The sequence below is a fragment of the Frieseomelitta varia genome, unplaced genomic scaffold, assembly GCF_011392965.1.
Source record: "Frieseomelitta varia isolate USP_RPSP 00005682 unplaced genomic scaffold, Fvar_1.2 scaffold_984, whole genome shotgun sequence".
Taxonomy (NCBI): domain Eukaryota; kingdom Metazoa; phylum Arthropoda; class Insecta; order Hymenoptera; family Apidae; genus Frieseomelitta; species Frieseomelitta varia.
Window position 1 is genome coordinate 291,491 of NW_025110794.1, and position 17,381 is coordinate 308,871.

The 17,381-nt window shown below is 31.2% G+C and overlaps 3 protein-coding genes across 5 annotated transcripts in view; 2 read left to right on the forward strand and 1 right to left on the reverse strand.

Moving 5' to 3' along the window:
* Positions 1-17,381, forward strand: part of LOC122538325 (protein virilizer) — a 33,435-nt gene that overhangs the window by 421 nt on the left and 15,633 nt on the right. Inside the window, exons 2-6 of one of the 2 annotated variants that reach the window (XM_043672295.1) lie at positions 281-381; positions 449-561; positions 639-1,002; positions 1,124-4,766; positions 4,849-5,224. In XM_043672295.1, the coding sequence (XP_043528230.1) occupies positions 328-381; positions 449-561; positions 639-1,002; positions 1,124-4,766; positions 4,849-5,141 (4,467 nt within the window). In that variant the 5' untranslated portion in view covers positions 281-327 and the 3' untranslated portion in view covers positions 5,142-5,224. Of the gene's footprint in view, positions 1-280; positions 382-448; positions 562-638; positions 1,003-1,123; positions 4,767-4,848; positions 5,225-17,381 lie in introns of those variants that run through there. The other variant, XM_043672296.1, reaches the window with a different exon arrangement.
* On the reverse strand, positions 5,408-7,938 carry LOC122538327 (pentatricopeptide repeat-containing protein 1, mitochondrial). The gene is made up of 4 exons (XM_043672298.1): positions 7,828-7,938; positions 5,981-7,562; positions 5,595-5,900; positions 5,408-5,518 (listed from the first exon to the last, which is right to left on the reverse strand). The coding sequence occupies exons 2-4, from the start codon at positions 7,427-7,429 to the stop codon at positions 5,408-5,410; spliced, it is 1,866 nt and encodes a 621-aa protein (XP_043528233.1). The 5' UTR covers positions 7,430-7,562; positions 7,828-7,938.
* Positions 8,056-16,889, forward strand: LOC122538320 (nucleoprotein TPR-like). 2 transcript variants are annotated; one of them, XM_043672280.1, is made up of 16 exons: positions 8,056-8,243; positions 8,492-8,654; positions 8,735-8,956; positions 9,037-9,596; positions 9,666-10,057; positions 10,130-10,395; positions 10,470-10,996; positions 11,066-11,590; positions 11,676-12,148; positions 12,223-12,669; positions 12,759-14,756; positions 14,836-15,246; positions 15,316-15,681; positions 15,759-15,948; positions 16,013-16,336; positions 16,408-16,889. In XM_043672280.1, exons 1-16 carry the CDS (start codon positions 8,072-8,074, stop codon positions 16,521-16,523), a joined length of 7,152 nt encoding a protein of 2,383 aa, XP_043528215.1. In that variant the 5' UTR covers positions 8,056-8,071; the 3' UTR covers positions 16,524-16,889. The 2 variants fall into 2 exon arrangements, with proteins under 2 accessions (XP_043528215.1, XP_043528216.1); XM_043672281.1 differs by having other exon boundaries at positions 8,504-8,654.

A 17,381-nucleotide genomic window follows, 5' to 3' on the forward strand; every position in this document is an offset into this window, starting at 1 on the left:
ATATATTCTAAAATTCTTTAATTAATATAAGAGAAAGTACTTCTTAATTCAAAATTCAAATTAAACATTGTACACTATGTATACAATGATTTATTAAAATGATTTAATTAAAAAATATTAATTTTAATATAAAATATGTTATAAATATTTATATATTGCTTACAGGTAAATATGAATATTAAAGTAAAATGTAATTTCATCATACAGTTAAAAAAAGGAGTCATACATTGGAAATATTTATTGTATCAAGTAGTATAAACATAAATTTGATTTTTTGTAGGAAAATCACATATATTTCAAACTATTTTATGTTCAAATAGTTAAAAAATGGAAAATACAGAACTATTATTCTTTGATACATTTTCACATGATATTTCTGAAGTAAGTGTTAGGTTACTTTGTGTTACTATAATAATATAATATAATAATTTCAACAAAACTGTTTCAGGAACTTAATTTAGATTTAGTGCAATTTCCAAAACCTGTTTACATAAGTGAAGTTAGAATTATTCCATTAGGTGCTAGAGTACAAGCTGATTTTCCTGGAGGTGTTCGTTTAGGGTACTTGAATTACTTGATAAAAATTATATAAAAAGTGATTCTTTTCCAAATAAATTATTTTATTTTTTGTATGCTAGGGCTACAAATCCATCCCAGTTTGAAATTGAATTTTTTGTAAATGATTTAAGTAAACCTGGTGCTTCTACATTTGAATCACTTGGAGAATTAGAATATAAACAAAATATTCACATTCAGCTAGAATGTGAAAGAAAACAAATACCAACAGATGGATTGGTATTGAGAGGCTGGTATACAACTATTACTTTAGCAGTATATGGAACATTAACAAAATCTTTAAATAATCCGCAAGAAGTTGTTAGTTCTGCTGCTGGTTCTGCAGCTTGTGTTAGTGGATTAGAAGAAACTGGGGAAAATGCTACTCAAATTTCAGAACAACAATCTGAATGGTACTATGAAAATCAAGCACAGACAAATTCAAATGTATGTACATAAGTATATCTTATATGTGTACACATATTTATGCATGTTTATAAATTTATAAAACTTAATTTTATATCAATGGTTTTAGAAAATTCATATTATAAGAAGATTCATATTACAGGAAACGTGTGTAGCAGCAACACCTCCACCTCCTATACAACCAATTCAAATAGTAGAATCATCCAGGAATTCGACATCAGATACTGGAAAAACAGAAATGAGACATTGGGAAGAAGATGCTACAAATAGCACTTTAAAATCTACAAAACGTCCTTCTTCACCACCTTCTGAATCTTTAGTTTCTTTAAGTCCTGAAAGCATATCAGCTGAAGAAGAAGAAGCAGAACAGGATGGTGGTGAACAAGAAACAGGAGAACCTTTTGAACCTATATTATCTGATGAAGATATAATGGCAGATGACGTACCATCTACTACAGAATATGAATGTGAAAATATTCAGTTAAATAATATTTATTCTATAACACCACCTGATCTATTGGAATTGGAAGAATCAATGAATGTTGCTGAAGAATGCCACATTAGCAAAGAAATGTTGGATAAGATTCATGAAATATTTCAATCTATATCAAAATCAGTTTTACATTTTAATAATGCTTCAGGTCAAGAAAAAGAAGCATTTGTCCATAATTGTGAATCTTTATGCGCAATACTTAGTCCTTTTCATTTGAATAATACAGATTTTAATGATTTGACCAATATCATAAATGCTGGTTTAGATACGGATCTTGCACGTGCTCAACCTCAGCCAGCTTACAAAGTTCGTCACGTTAAAGTTGGTGTACGATTAGCAGAAACTTTATGTAAATTTCCACAAGGTCCAGATATTCTGTTAAAAGTAGATGCACCTTATAAATTATTAGCGTTGTGCATGCGCGAAAATGTAGCACTTCCTGTCAAACTTTCTGCTCTTCGTACATTGGATGCTGCATTAATAAGTCCAATAATTGTTCGAGAATTTCTTAAATCGAAAAGTAGTTTATATAAAAATGCTCTAATGATGTTAGATACAACAAAATTAGCAAGATTAAAATATGCTTTAAGTTCATTATTACGAAAAGTTCACACATATGAATTTCTTGATGAAATGAAAGAAATTGATGAATTGGCTATCACAGAATTAACAAATACATATGTATGTTCGCCCACATTAATGGCTCAACCAAAACGTCAGCTTCCAGCTGGAGTTCAAATGGAATTTGAACGAGAGCATAATCGAAACCCTCGATGTCATTTAATAGCATATTTTGAATATCACAAACTTTTATATCATATTCTATTTGCCCTTACATCTCCAAAATCAGATTTGAGTCTAATTAAAGCTACTCGGCATTTTCTTTTACGTATTTCTGATACAAAAGAAGGTTTATTATATTTATTAAAAGATCCAGAAGTTACCAAATTAATTTTAAAAGCTCTAAAATGTGATTTACCTGGTGCAGGATCAGTTTTAGCTTGGCGTCTTCAAGTGGTACAATGTTTATTACATTTAAAATATCAATCTTCTGATTGGATGGCTTTAAAAAAACTTCATTCTTTCTTGATATTTCCTGAAGGTTTACAAGCTATAATAACAGTACTTCCTAAAGGAGAATTTATTGATATTTTAATTCCTTATCTTTCTGATTCAAATTTGTGTGAATTCTCTGCAGAAATTATATCAGCAACAATTCGCTATTCTGATCGAATAGAAGTATTTCAAAATCGTGCTGCAATTATTTTAGAGAAATCACGAGCACAAGCTGTATTGAAAGATATTGTATCATATCTAACAACAGCAGCACAGCCATCTCATTGGAATTACGGGGATGTTTCTCCACTTGTTGCATGCATTAGAAAAAATGCAGATAAGGCTGCTTCTTTGCCAGGACAACTAATTACAGCATGTAGAATTCTATATTATCTTGTCTTTCCTTCAAACAATGATATAGATCCAATGGAACCTTACATTGAATTAAAATACAGGAATGCATTAACTCAATTGTTTGCTGCTGATGGTTTAACAGCTCTTATTGCAGTTATGGCAAATATTTCAGAATTTTATGAACAACCTTTTTTACATCGTGCAGCTCTAACAGGCAGAAGAGGTTTAGCATTGGTCGCATTACTTCTTCCATGTGTAAGATTAACAAGAGCATTACTGGAACGTCTTGTGAAATGTATGGCTACAGATTTCAAAGATCTAACAGCTGTGATACCATTACTTGGTGTTTATTCATTAGTAGACGCTATTCCTCCTATTCGAATTGTTCAAACTTTATCTGAAGAGATAGTAGGAACACTTTTAGTATTTACACAGGCTGTAGATTCAGATGGATCAGGAAATGTAGCAAAATCATTATGGACACAAATGTTAGGTGAAGTCCTCAAGATGGTTTCTCTAAGCCCATGTAATTTTATACCTGGCTTGAAACTTTTAACAAGTTTATTACCACCTGTTTTAACTTTGAAAGAAACAATGACCGAAGATGCTACCCGAGTTTTAGGCTTTAGAAAATTATGGTCTGCACACTTGCAAGCTCAAGCTAATAACTTAACTGAAACATTACGACTGCTTTGTGCTAGTTGGAATAAAGATTTATTAGTACTTCTCTCAAAAGTATGTAAGCAATTAAGTGATTTAGCAGCACCTACAGCATTACTTGTAGGTAGATGTTTATTAGATGGTGTAATAGCTGCCACACCGCTAGAAAGTAATGTTTTAATTCTTGCTTTACTTAGTGAACTTGCAAGACACGCACCTATGAAGGCTACTTTGTTAACTTTAACTAGTCCTGCATCTAGAGCACAAGTTAAATCTGACCAAAAATATCCACCCGTTATTGAAATGATGTGTGTGGCACTTAAAAATACGAACGATATTCGAATGCAATATGAAATTCTAGATATCTTTGAAACATTGTGTGATTGTACACTAAGTCTTATGCAAGAAGATAACAGTGAACCATTTGAAAAGAAACTCACACATTCAGTACCAAGTAAAGAACCACTTTTATCTATTTTAGCTGCATTAATTGATATATTAGCAACTAGTACAAAATTTGAATCTGACATATTACAAAGTACACTTCGTATACTTTTGTCTCTTATTAGTCATAATTATGGTTTGTATCATGTAAAAAGCTGTTTAGAAAATAATCCTGATGCATTACGATCATTATTAGACCATATTTCTACCTTGGAAGATTCAGAAGCTCAATCTGTTGTGGATTTAACTATAATGTTTTTAGAAAATTTAATTGCATCTGAATCACAAGGAAGATCTTTGTATCTACGTATACAGCAATTAGCAGCTTTAATATTGTGGGACAAGAATGATCATCCTTTGGAAAAAATAAAACGTGCACAAGAATTAGTTGAAATCCTAAAATCTGCCGAAGATAAAGAAGAAAAAGAACCAATTCCAGAAATGTTAGAGCCATTATTACCAACTCCTGAAGCTCTATTGAATCAATTCTCTCAACGATGTTTGGGTACTCCAGATCTTGCTTCTAAACGACCCAAAAAATTTACATTTATGTGCCTAAATCAAGCAACAAATGAAAATACAGTAGATTTATTAGCACTTGCAGCTGAACTACTTCCTACCGATTTTAATTTATTAACAGAAGCTCAAAATTTATGTTCTAAAACTCCACCTGATGATGCTACACAACCATTACAATCAAAAGTTCAGACTGATGATCAAGAAAGTAGAGATGTACAAAAACAAACATCTCCTGTTTCTAAAATAAAACAACCGTTTGGTAAATTATACATTTGTTACATATAACTATTTGTATTAGTGCAAAATTGGTAAAAATTTAATTAAAAAATCTTTTTTTACAGTTACACCTATGCGAGGTCGAACACAATTTACTAGTTCTTTAAGAAGTGGTCCAGTAGTGGGAAGTGTGGGCAGAGGAGCAGATCCATTTAGATCAAGGCCACCAAATACTTCACGACCACCCTCTCTTCATGTAGACGATTTCGTAGCATTAGAAACATGTGGAGCACAACCAACTGGGCCTACAGGATATAATAAACTTAGTATTCGTGGTACTTGTCCTTCACGCGTAATCAATACAGGAACAAGGAGTCGTCCGTGGACACAAGAAACTCGTCCTCCTTATCTTCGCTAATTTATTTGACGATCTTAATTATAAGGATTTTACAATTTCTTGTAAGATTTTCTTTTTAAGAATAAAATAAGGGTATTATTATATTAGATTATTTTGAATTTTGCTAATAATTATCTATATACATAAATATAAGATAAAAAATACGTAAAAGTATTTGTGTATAAATTTTATTGTGAAACTATTTCAAGTTTATCATTTTTACATTACAAATTAAAATTAATATATTACACGTTAAAAGCAAATTATAAACAGAAAATGCTTAATCTTCATATTTTTAAAATATCATTTTGTACTTTGGTTTTCCAATCTTCATATTTTATTTTAAAATCATTATAATTTTTCATAATTTTATTAACTGCTTTATGTTTGTATTTACCCTAAAATTGTAAGTATTATTATAGATTATTATAAACTATGTATATTTCAGAGTTATCTTTAAAATAATTTATATACCTTATTTCTAACAATTTCCAACATTGTTCTATCAAATTTTTCCAAATTATTCAACATATCTTGCGATGGTCTAATTTGATTCTTTAATGTATACCTCATTAAAAATAATGTGTAAGAAAAATTTCTAGTACTACATGCATTAAATAATAATGTTCCTAAAATCACATAATTAGGTGCATAATGAATGGTATCTAACTGTTCTAAAAGTTCTCTTCCATCTTTTTCCATTCTGCATCCAATTGCTAATACTCCAAATGTAACAACATTTGGTGTCATATGATAGGTTTGAATTTTATCAATTACTTCCTACATTGAAATATAAATTATTAAGAATCTTTAAATATTACTAAAAATGGACTTCACTAAAATTATAACTGCATACTTACTGTAGCATCTTTGTATTGCTTTCTTAAACATCTCCTTTTAATAAGCATGTTAAAAAAACTTATATCAATTTGTAATTTATTTTTAACAATATATTTAAAAAAAGCTTCTTCTGCTTCTATTGTAGATGGAATTAAATCTAAGAGTAATGTTATTGTCTTTACATCAGGTTGTACATCATCATCTTTCATACGTTTCAATAATTTATCAACTCCACCAAATAAAAGCAATCGATTTTCTTGTAATATGTTATTTAAATTTAAGGACAATAATAAATTTTTATCAATTGTATCTAGCTCTCTTCGCTGTTTAGAACTTTCATTTGAGATAAAATAATTATGCTTCTTAAGTAATGAAATAAGTGAAATAGTTAATACTGGTGGAGAATCTAATAAATCTGGTTTTCCTGTTTCAATGAATTGAATTTTAGTGTTTATTAATTCTGGTACTATAATATCATTTACTTTTAAATCACCAAACTTTGTGTCTCTAATTGCCCTTAAGAAAAGATTGTAGTGAAATATAGTTGCTTTTACTTTGCTTACTTTCATCTTATGCCACAAAACTAAACAATGCTTTAATCCATTTTCTGTATCATTTATTACTCCATTGAACAAAGCAGCAATTATATCCTGTGTATAAATGCCTTTATCTTTTGCTTCATCTGCTATTTCAAAAGCAGTTAAAGTTTGTTTATGTTGATTATAAGCTCTAATAAAAGCTGCATAATTTATATCAGTTAAATTAATTTTTTTTACATAAAAATGTTCCCGTAAAAATGTCAAGTATTTTAATGCTGTTTTAGTATCCTTTGACTCAGCACAAGCATGCATTAAACTACTATACACAGTTGGAGTAGGAATAAAACCTCTTTCCTTTAATTTTTTAAATAATTTAAAACATTGTTTGACATCACCTTGCTGAGCGAAAGCAGAAATTAATAGTCTATATATATACAAATCAGGTTTATCACGATTCTCTTTCATTAGAGTTAATACATTTAATGCCAATTGCAAATTTTTATCACGTAAATGACTTTTAATAAGCTTAATGTAATGTATATGAGTGAATCTTTGTCTTTTTGGAAGTACATTCTCCATAAATTTTTCTTCTCTTTTTTCTGCTTCATCCATTTCAATTCTTTCATAGTCATCATACGAAAGATCTCCAAATACATTAGACTTCTTTGGTAGTATTTTTGTACAGAATCTTCTATTACAAATTGACAAGTGTGAAAGATCATGTTTGCCTCGTGCAATATTTGTTTTGTTGAATTGATCTGTAGTATAGCATAGATTGATAGATAAATATGTTCTATTATTTGTATAATTAACATAGTTACATATTTCCAACGTATGTAAAAGTTTTGTGTGTTTGATGTAATAATGATTGTTTGCATAACCTATAACATTTTTCAGTTTTGAGAAACAATGTGGTTTAAAAAAAAACATAATTAACAGGTTGGTGAACTTCTTAGTTAATTTCTTAAACTATTATTTACACACGATACTTCCTCTTGTCTTTGTTATTTTTATATTTTTGAGCTTCATTAATTTTAACAATCATAATTTTCAAAATAAATACCTAAAATATAAATATTCTCTTATTAAAAAGAAAATTAAATAAAAATTAAAATACATATGTTATATTATATATTATTTTTAAATAAAACATTTCAATTTAATTTAAGAATTAAAAAATATAACAACATTATTGTACAAAAAATGAATTAAACAAGATTACAGGACATATTCATACATGTTAAAAACTTTGATCATATAAAATTACATAAATCTTATTTATATATATTCATAAATTATATAGAAAATAACAAATATTATTTAATTACCAATGCTTTGTTCTTAATATATAAAATGGTACACTAGCGCTACGTACAACTGATTACAATGGTAGTGTTAGCTTAAGGTAGTGATCCGCGTCAGTTCGATAAAGGCCATAGCGATTTATAGAAAGGAAGACGAGATACTTTGAATGTTTCAGCAAATGTGTTTCCGATCGATCCTAATTGTTGACAAAGTACTAGCTCGTTATTGAAAAATCTTTTTGAATTTTAATCAAGATTAAACGAAAAGATGGAAAAAGCAGAAGAGAACGAACATAATGTGCTGCGAGAAATTTTAAGTGAAGAAGAATTAACGCAAATTCCCGAAGGACTAGCAAAAAAGCTTAATGCTTATTTCAACGAAAAGTTCGAACAGTATATTACAGCGAAAGCAGTTTTTGAAACTAATAGAAAAAATTTTGGTAAGTTTGAATTGAATTTTATACTACTGTTGCGGTAACGATCGACTAGTTTATTTACACAAAAGTTAACCTCTTTGATATAGAAATGTGCCGCATTCATTAAATATTTTATTATTTATGAATAAAATGAAATTGTGCTATAAAAAACTTGGTTAAGCTAATTTATTAAATAACTTATTAGATAACTTACAAAATCTTTATTATTTCGTTATTAAAATGAATAAATTTTTATATTTGAAATTTACTAGACCAAACTTTAGATAAATTACAAAAGGATTTAACAGAGGAAAAGTCAAATTTTGAAGAATGCAAAGGAAAACTTCAATTAGCAGAGAAATACACCATTGAATTACAAACTGATTTAAATCAAACTAAAAGTGAAATACAAAAGTTACAAGATACTATTAAAAGGTATTATTGTAAAATATGTATTTTTATACATAACATAATTAATTGATTATTACATATAATTAATCATTTGACATTTATAGATTAGAAAAAGAAAATGCTGACTTACGTAGGCATAGAGATACAGTTGTGGATGAAAGAGATACATTGCAATTACAAGTTGAAAGACGAGATACAGAAATTGAAAGAATGCATACTGAACTATCTTCTTTGGGAACTCAATTACAAAATGCTGTTGCTGCAAAATGTCAGGCTTTAGCAGAAACAGAGGAAATTCGAAGTCGTGATATGACTCTTGAATTTAAGTATGTATTCATGTAATGAATTCTTTCATTATTGATTTAAATCTTGCTTCATTTAATATGTTATGTTAAATATTTTTTAGAGAAAAACGTTTGGAACAGGAAAGGACTCTTTTGTCACAGCAAATGGCTGGTCTTGAAGAAGAATTAGCAAAGAGAATGTCAGAATTACAAGCAACAAGAGCAGAAGCTTCTGCACGAACGCTCTTAATGGATACGCGTTTGGCACAGCGTGATGAAGAATTACGTATTGCTAATGAAGCAATGGTACAATTACGAGAATCATATACATCTCTTCAACGACGTTGTGATGAACTATCTCAAAAATTAGAAGAACAACGTACACATGAAATTTCTATGCATGCTTCTTATCGAGAAGAAATTGGTGCTCAGACTAGATTAGCAGATCTTTATAAAGGCATGGCTGATGAAGCAAATGCAAAAGCTGAAGAATTTAGTAATGCAGTTAAAGAACTTCAAGAATTATTAGAACATGCTACTGAACAATATGGAACATTAGAGACAACACATAATCAACTTCAATTACAACATAAAGAAGAATTAGAAGAAAGAGAGCAAAAAATAGATGAGCTTTCAAAGGAATTAAATCATGCTAATGAGTTACTGAAAAATATTAAACAAGGTAATTACTTTATCATTATCATTTTTATGCACTTTTATTTGTTTAATAATTATACAATTTTTTTAACAGAAAGATTAGATCAAGCTGTTGAACAACTTGCACCTACAGCAGCTATAGCTAGTCGAGTGCTTAGAAAAGGCTTAAGTCTTACTCAAATTTATACACAATTAGTTGATGTAACAAATGAATTAACTTCAGAACGAGAAGAAAATGAACGTTTAAAATCACAAATGGATGTTATTTTACGTGAATTAGAAGAAAAAGCTCCTATTTTACAACAACAACGTGAAGATTATGAAACTGCGATGACCAACATCGGTATGTTAACATCAAGATTAGATGAACTTTTAGCAGAAAATCATAGGCTACAAGAAACAACTGATGAAGCAAATCGCATTGCTAAGCATCACACTAAAGAAAATCAAAGATTGAAAACAGAATTATCAGATTTAGCTAGACAGGTAAGCAATTAAAGTTACATATATTTATACATAGTATTTCAGTATATGATACTATATATTTATTATTTTTAGGTGTGCTTCCTTTTAAAAGAAGTTCAAGAAAGTAGAAGTGGTGTAAGTGTTAATACAAGTGAATTTTCAAATTCAGTAGATATGGATAATCTTGCTTCGTCTGAAATTATTAGTAAAAAACTCGTCACATTTAAAGATATTGAAGAATTACAAGAAAATAATCAGAAGTTATTATCAATAGTTCGTACATTGTCATCAAGACAAGAAGAAATTGAAAGAGCAACAGATGAAATAAATTCTGGGGAAATGAAAGAAAAATTAGATAGGTTTGTAATTGTATTAAAAATAAATTACAATAGTGTTTGTTTTTATTTATTTTAGTTTTTCATAATTGTAACAGATACCTAGAACAACTAGAAGACATGCAAGCTGCTCAAGATAGACAAGCAAAGATGTTAGATGGTCTTTTGCGACAACGGGACATGTATAAAAACATGTATCAACAATGTTTAAAACAAACAAATGTCGCAGAAAAAAAAGAATTTTCCATGATTCAAGAAGAAGGAGCAGGAGAAATTGATGGAGCAAAACCTATTAAAGATGAAGTGGCTATTATTACACAAGATGATGTTAATAGAGAAAAGGAATTACAAAAACAACTAGCAGAAACTGAAGCTAAATTGAAACAGATTACAGATGATTATGACACATATAAAAAAGAAAGGGCAGCCCATGAACGTATGTTAGGAGAGGAAGTAGAAAGACTTAGAAAAGAAGCAGAAGCTAATTCAGCCCGATGCTGCAGATTAAAAGCACAATTAGATTCAGCTAATGATAGATTTAATCTTTTACAATCAAATGTTGCTTCTTACAAGTCTCAAATAAAAGTTCTTGAAGAAAAATGTTTTAATTATAATGTGACAATTGGTATGAAATATTTGCTATGTTTATAAGATATTATGTTAAAAAAGTATTATTAAATTGTTTCTTTTACAGGCAAACATGAGCAAAGTCTAATGGTTTTGAAAGATGAAGCTTTGGCAGCTCAAACGCGGTTATCCCGTGCTGAGGTACAATTAGAAAATTTACGACAAGAAAGACAACTTTTACGTGATTCTGAAGGTCGTCTTCTGAAAGAACGTGAAGTATATCAGAGAGAACGTCAAACGCAAGCTTTATTACGAGCAGATGTTGAATCTATTAAAGCAAGTTTAGAGCGTGTTCAGGCCGAGGGTCAATTACGTGCTGAGCAGCGTTTAGATGATGCTACAAGAGAATGTGCTGCTTTAAGACGCCGATTGCAGGAAGAACAAGATCGATTTAGAGAATTATCTGCACATTTAGAAAGACAACTTACTACGGCTCAAGAACGATTAACCGAGGAACGCAATATAACTGAACAAATTCGCACAGAATTAGAACAAGCTCGTCAATCTGATACTCAAAATACGCAGCGTATAGAAGAACTTAATACAAAACTAAGACAAGCCATTACTCATTCAATATCAAAACCTTTCACTGGTACGTGTGAAATATAAAGTTAAATTTTTATCTACTTAGTTAGAGGTGATTATAAATAAAATTCTGTGCCTATTTGAACTTGCAGGTGATGAACATCTCGTAAAGAGATTAAAAGAACTTGAAATGCAACTAGCGACAACACAAGCAGAAGCGAAATCTTTGTCAGAACAATTAAAAGCTTCACGGCAACAAAGCCAACAATATTGCGATATAGCAGAAAGTGCAGAAGCTCAATTAAGAGAATTAACAGCGCAACATAATAAATGTAAAGAAGAATTAGAGACTGCCTTAAAAGAAGCACGTGTAGAAATAATATCCCTTCAAAAGAAAGTTCAAGAATTAGTAGAAGAATTAGCAAAGGTAGCTAATGGCCGACAAGAAACTGATTCGGAATTACGAGAGAAATTAGCTGATGCAGAGAGAAAGCTTGAGGAATTAGATGAAGTTAAAGGAGAATTAGAGATTGTAAAAAGTGATTTACATAACGCTTCACTATCTGTTAAAGAAGCTGAAGAAAAATATGCTAGAGAAATGGTATTGCATTCAGCAGATTTGCAGGTAAATAAAAATTCATTTCATTTATGCAAATAAATAAAATATAAAATAAGTTAATTTTTATTATTCTTTTATAGACGCTAGCGAAATTAAAAGAAGATGCACAAACTGTAGAACAAAAAATAGCAAGCTTAAATCAAGAAAGAAATGCAGCTGTAGAAGCTCTAAATCTTGAGAGAGTAGCTTGTCAAGAAAGAGAAAAAAAATTACTTGAAGAGATCCAAGAAATGCAACAAAGACTCTCAGATTTGGATACACAAAATGCTATTTTGCACACTCAAATTCAAGAGTTAAGCGATAAGACTGCAATCATGCATAGTCAGCAATCAAAAATAGGTGACCAGGGAAGTCCCGATACTAGCTTAGAAGCAATGAATCGTAGCTTTAGTGGACTTGAAGATGATTCTAAATCTGCTGAACAGTTATTAAGAGTAATGAAATATCTAAGACGAGAAAAAGATTTAGCTGTAGCAAAATTTGATGTTTTAAGAGCTGAAAATCTTAGATTAAAATCACAAGTGGAAGTTAGTATTCTTTCATTGAGATTTTAATTTGTATAATTTTTTAATATAATATAATACAATATAATTTTAATATTTTTTCATTAATTTAGGTCATAGAAAAAAGACTAAAGGAAACAGAAGCTGCCCTTAATTCGGAAAGAGAAAAGTCTGAAATTGATGTAGTAACCACATCCAAACATGCAGAGTTATTGCGGAAAGTTGAGACATTAAATGCCATCACAGATTCTAATAGAATTCTAAGAGAGGAAAGAGATAATTTAAGTGCAAAAGTTTCAGAGCTCACTGTAAAAGTAGCAACACTTTCTGAAGAAGTAGTACCACTGCGAGATACATCTCGAGATTTACAAGCAAAGACTGAAGCCTTATTACAAGAAAATACAAGTCTTAAAGGAGAAGCAACTAGGTGGAGACAAAGAGCTAATACGTTAGTAGAAAGGGCTAATAAAACAAGTCCGGAAGATTGGCGTAGATTGCAAACTGAACGGGAAAATCTCAGTAAATTGCTTACATCTGAACGTGAAACACATGTTAAACGCGCAGAAGAATTAAACCAATTGAAAGTAGAAAAAACTAAATTGGAAGAACAGTTAGCGCTGCTTCAAAAACAAGTACAAACTCAAGGAGAAGAAGTTCAAAAAGCATCTGAAGAAGCACGTAAATTGGGTCAAGACTTAAACCAAGCTCTTGCTGATTCTTGTTCCAAAGCTAAGGATTTAGCAACGTTAAGAAAAGAACTTGGTGATAAAGAAGCAGTTTTGAATGACATAAAAAATAAAGAAATACAAATAAGAAAAATAGCGAAAAAATACAAAACTCAGTTTGAAGAACTCGCGAAAACAGTAGAAGAAGAAAAGAGCAAATCTGAAGAATCTCGAATGTCTTCTGGTACTTCTGGAAATGAAGATATCGCACATGTATCTCAAGAACGTGAAGATGAATTGCGAGAAGAAGGCAGGCAAGAATTGCGTCAAGCAAACCTAGAATTAACATCAAAGGTTGATGAATTGTCTCGTCAAATGATAGTTGTACAAAATGAAGCAGAATCGTTAAAGAAAGAGATCGATACGATGAACAGAACACGCGTTGAAAAAGAAGAACGTGTAAGACGAGCATTAACGACTGCAAGAACTGAACTTATGCGGCTAAGAGAATCAAAGAAACTTTGTGAAAAGGAATTACTTGAATTGAAAGCTAAATTCGAAGCTGGTGCAACCGAATCAGATACTACTGAACATGATGCTAGACTTGCAGCTCTTAAATCTCAAATGGAAAGTAGAATTTCTCGTCTTGAACATGAAAAATCAGAAATTCAAGCAGAAAAAGAAACTCTTGTGCAAAGAGTTACTCAATTGCAGCGACAAATAGCTGGCGTTAGCGGAATTAGTGCCACTACGGAACCACCAACAGCTAATATTAAACCTATGTCTGCTCGTGCTGAAACGCCACTAGCGAGTATTCGACCTATGAGTGTAGTAGTGCAATCTAGAACAGCTGCCGTTTTACCTACAACGGCAACTGCACCAGTAATGGTTGCCCCTCATCAGCAACAACAGCCACAACAACAAGTGGTACATACTACTGAAACAAGTTCGCCAACTAGTAGTCTTCCAGATTTTCAACCAGCTAGTACTAGCAGCAGTTCATCGCAAACAGCACCAAGTACTTTACGACAACTCGTTGTACAACCACAATTAAGTGAATCAGCAGAATCGACGCAAAGAGAAGATCCAGAAAGTGCAGAAACACTTAGTGCACAACAGCAACAATGTCAACAACAACAGCAGCAGCAGCAACAGCAGACTGTTGCATTAGTTAGTCCGAGAGTAGAACAACAACAACAACAGCAACAGATTGCTGTCAGTGATCAACAACAGACTGTTGCTAGTAGTTCTACTCAGTCAGTGAGCACATCACAAGCTTCAACAGGGCATAAACGTTCCAGAGCTCTTGATTCGACAGCATCAGGGTCTGGAATTGAAGGTGTAGATCACAGTAGACAGGAACAAGTGCTTAGTCCCAAAGCTAAACGATCAAGACAAGAAATGTCATCTACTGCTAGTGCAAGCGCTTCAGAGGTCGAGTACCAGGTGAATTTAAATAATGAAAGTATTAAATGTATTAAATGATAATTGTATATTTAAAATGATATACTTCTTTAATTTTCAGGTACCAACATCGAGCCAGCGGGATCAAGACGAGGAGGTAGAAGAAGGATGTGTTGTTGTTGTAGATTGTGACGAAGGCGAAGGAGGCGGTAATCATCAAACTCAGGAGGAAGAAGAATTTGACAACGATCCATATGAAGAAATGGAAGAAGAAGAAGAGATACCCTATGAAGTGGAAGTAGAAGTGGAAAGAGATAATAATGAAGTTGAAATTATAATGGGAGAAGATTCTACAAGTGTAGAAGTACCTAGACAAGCACAGGTAACAGTACCTACGAATCAACAGCAACAGCAATCTGAAGCAATTAGTAGTGCTGAGCCAACGGGAGACCCACCTACATCTTTTGGAGCCCGATCTTCACGTGGAATTGCGCCAATGCCTAGGCAACAACAACAACAACATCTTCTTTTGGTATATTCTTATTTTTATACATTATACACAGATAAAAGGGAAAATAAAGTACCTTTTAATAAATTTTAGCCGCAACAAGGATATGAAGATGGCGGTGATGATAGTATAGTACCGAGTACGCCAACTTTATTCGTACCACGTCGAGGAGATGGATTTGGAGAAGCTGTGAGTTCACCTCAAGTTCCTCAAGGTCGTTTTACTTTTGGAGATTCGTCTACGCCAACAACAGCATCGTCAACTCCTTCGTTATCAACTCCTTCTGGTTCAGCAACTCGAACGATATTTGGATCATCTAGTTCCGGTGTAGCTCAAGTAATTCAAGAAAGCATGGATGATACACGAATGGATCTTACTCAATTAGAAGATGGTGGTACTGGTCGTAGTGTACCTACTACTCCTTTACAAGTTTCACCAGCAGCTGATTTACCACCTTCGGTATAAAAATAATTCAATATTTTTATATAATATTCAGAGCATTTCATTTTATTATATAATTAAATGATATATTTAAGACAAGCGGTGGACCTTCAGAAGAACAGGAAACCCCAGTTTCAGTAACACCGATGTCAATGACGGGTACTACTGTTGGTGATGCTAGTGAAGAGCCTACAATTCCAAGTATTCGTGTGCTTGGCGTTGATGATCAACAGCATAATCAAACTGAAATAATTACAGAATCTATTAGCACAACACCAACTGAAGGTACTTATAAACTATATCAATATTAGTAATAGATTTAAATAATTTCATATGGAACTATATATAGGTATAAGTTCAGAAGGTGAGAAACGCACAGAGGAAGCTGGTCCTTTAATTTCCGGGGATGATGACGCAGTAGATACTGGCGAAGGCACTGAAGAACCTGGAAGTGATATAGTGGAAGATGAAGTAGAAGAAAGTCGTGAAGCAGAAGCTTCTCCTTCCAGTAATACTCGTCAAAGGGCAATGGCGGCAGCAGCTAATGCTGCAGCTGCAGCAAATGGTGCTAGAGGAGGTACGTCACGACGTTCAGCAAGATCGCAAGATCGATTTAGAACACGTGGTACTCGACCTACACCTATTGTATGGGAAAGTCAATCTGGTGGTAGAGGTAAGTGCAATCATAAATGATAAATTATAAAATAAAAGTATATTCTCTTAATATAAAAATTTGCTTTAAAGGACAAAGCGTAATACGCGGAGGGCACACGACAAGAGGAGCAAATAACGAAACAGGAAGAGGACGTGGAACAAGAGGACGACGAATGCGATCTAAATATGCATATGCGCGATTTTAAAATTAAATAGTTTTGTATACGAACTCGTCGGAAAAATTGCACATTGCTGCTGTCTTTATACACGAATGGTGTAAGAATATGTTGACCATTAATATATTGACTTTCAAAACAAAAATATTTTTATTTAGCATCAAACAATAATTTTGTTGTACAGATACAATTATCAATGAAATATTTGTTATAGCTAAACTTAGATGAAACTATGATATGTCTTATAATGGCAGTGTACATCTATCTTTTCAAATGAAAACTATATGAAATTAAAAATATAATGTCGTTTTTTTAAATCATTAGAATCAAAGATAACATTTCCTTTGTCAAGATTTTATTAATGCTAAAAAGTTAAATTGAAATTAGATATTTGTTTTATTTACATTATTTTAAAACTGATTTTTATATAATTATTATTCAAATTTCATATAGTGTTTAAATTTATAGTATAAACGTATTTATATAAAACACTTTGTACAAGACATTCATAACTGAATTTCATAAATTACGCAATGCTTATCATAAAATTTTATTATTAAAAATGTTTGACAAAATGTATAAACATTTTATTTTATGTAAGTGCATTGCCTTTTTTATATTTTATAAGTTTAAGTATAAGTTCTACTATCTTTTTCAACAGATATATAAGTAAACATTGGAAACATATATGTTGTATGTTTCAATTTCCAATCATTAATAAATAGCATTAAGTATAATTTTAAGTATAATTAACATATTACGAAATTTATTAGAATAAATAAAGATACTTATTACGTTCCATACATAAAAGATGTGTAATATATTTTATATATCAGTCTCTTTAACAGTATTTTACAGTAGTATTATTAATTAATACTTCTTCAGTAT

What these genes read in the sequence shown, in the direction of transcription:
- LOC122538327 (XM_043672298.1), bottom strand. Translation starts at nt 7,429, where the DNA reads ATGTTTTTTTTTAAACCACATTGTTTCTCAAAACTGAAAAATGTTATA. An exon ending in AGCAATACAAAGATGCTACA is followed by an intron (nt 5,901 to 5,980) that starts GTAAGTATGCAG and finishes ATTTCAATGTAG; the next exon opens with GAAGTAATTGATAAAATTCA. An exon ending in TGGAAATTGTTAGAAATAAG is followed by an intron (nt 5,519 to 5,594) that starts GTATATAAATTA and finishes TTACAATTTTAG; the next exon opens with GGTAAATACAAACATAAAGC.
- LOC122538320 (XM_043672280.1), top strand. Translation starts at nt 8,072, where the DNA reads ATGGAAAAAGCAGAAGAGAACGAACATAATGTGCTGCGAGAAATTTTA. An exon ending in GATATGACTCTTGAATTTAA is followed by an intron (nt 8,957 to 9,036) that starts GTATGTATTCAT and finishes AATATTTTTTAG; the next exon opens with AGAAAAACGTTTGGAACAGG. An exon ending in ATGAAAGAAAAATTAGATAG is followed by an intron (nt 10,396 to 10,469) that starts GTTTGTAATTGT and finishes TAATTGTAACAG; the next exon opens with ATACCTAGAACAACTAGAAG.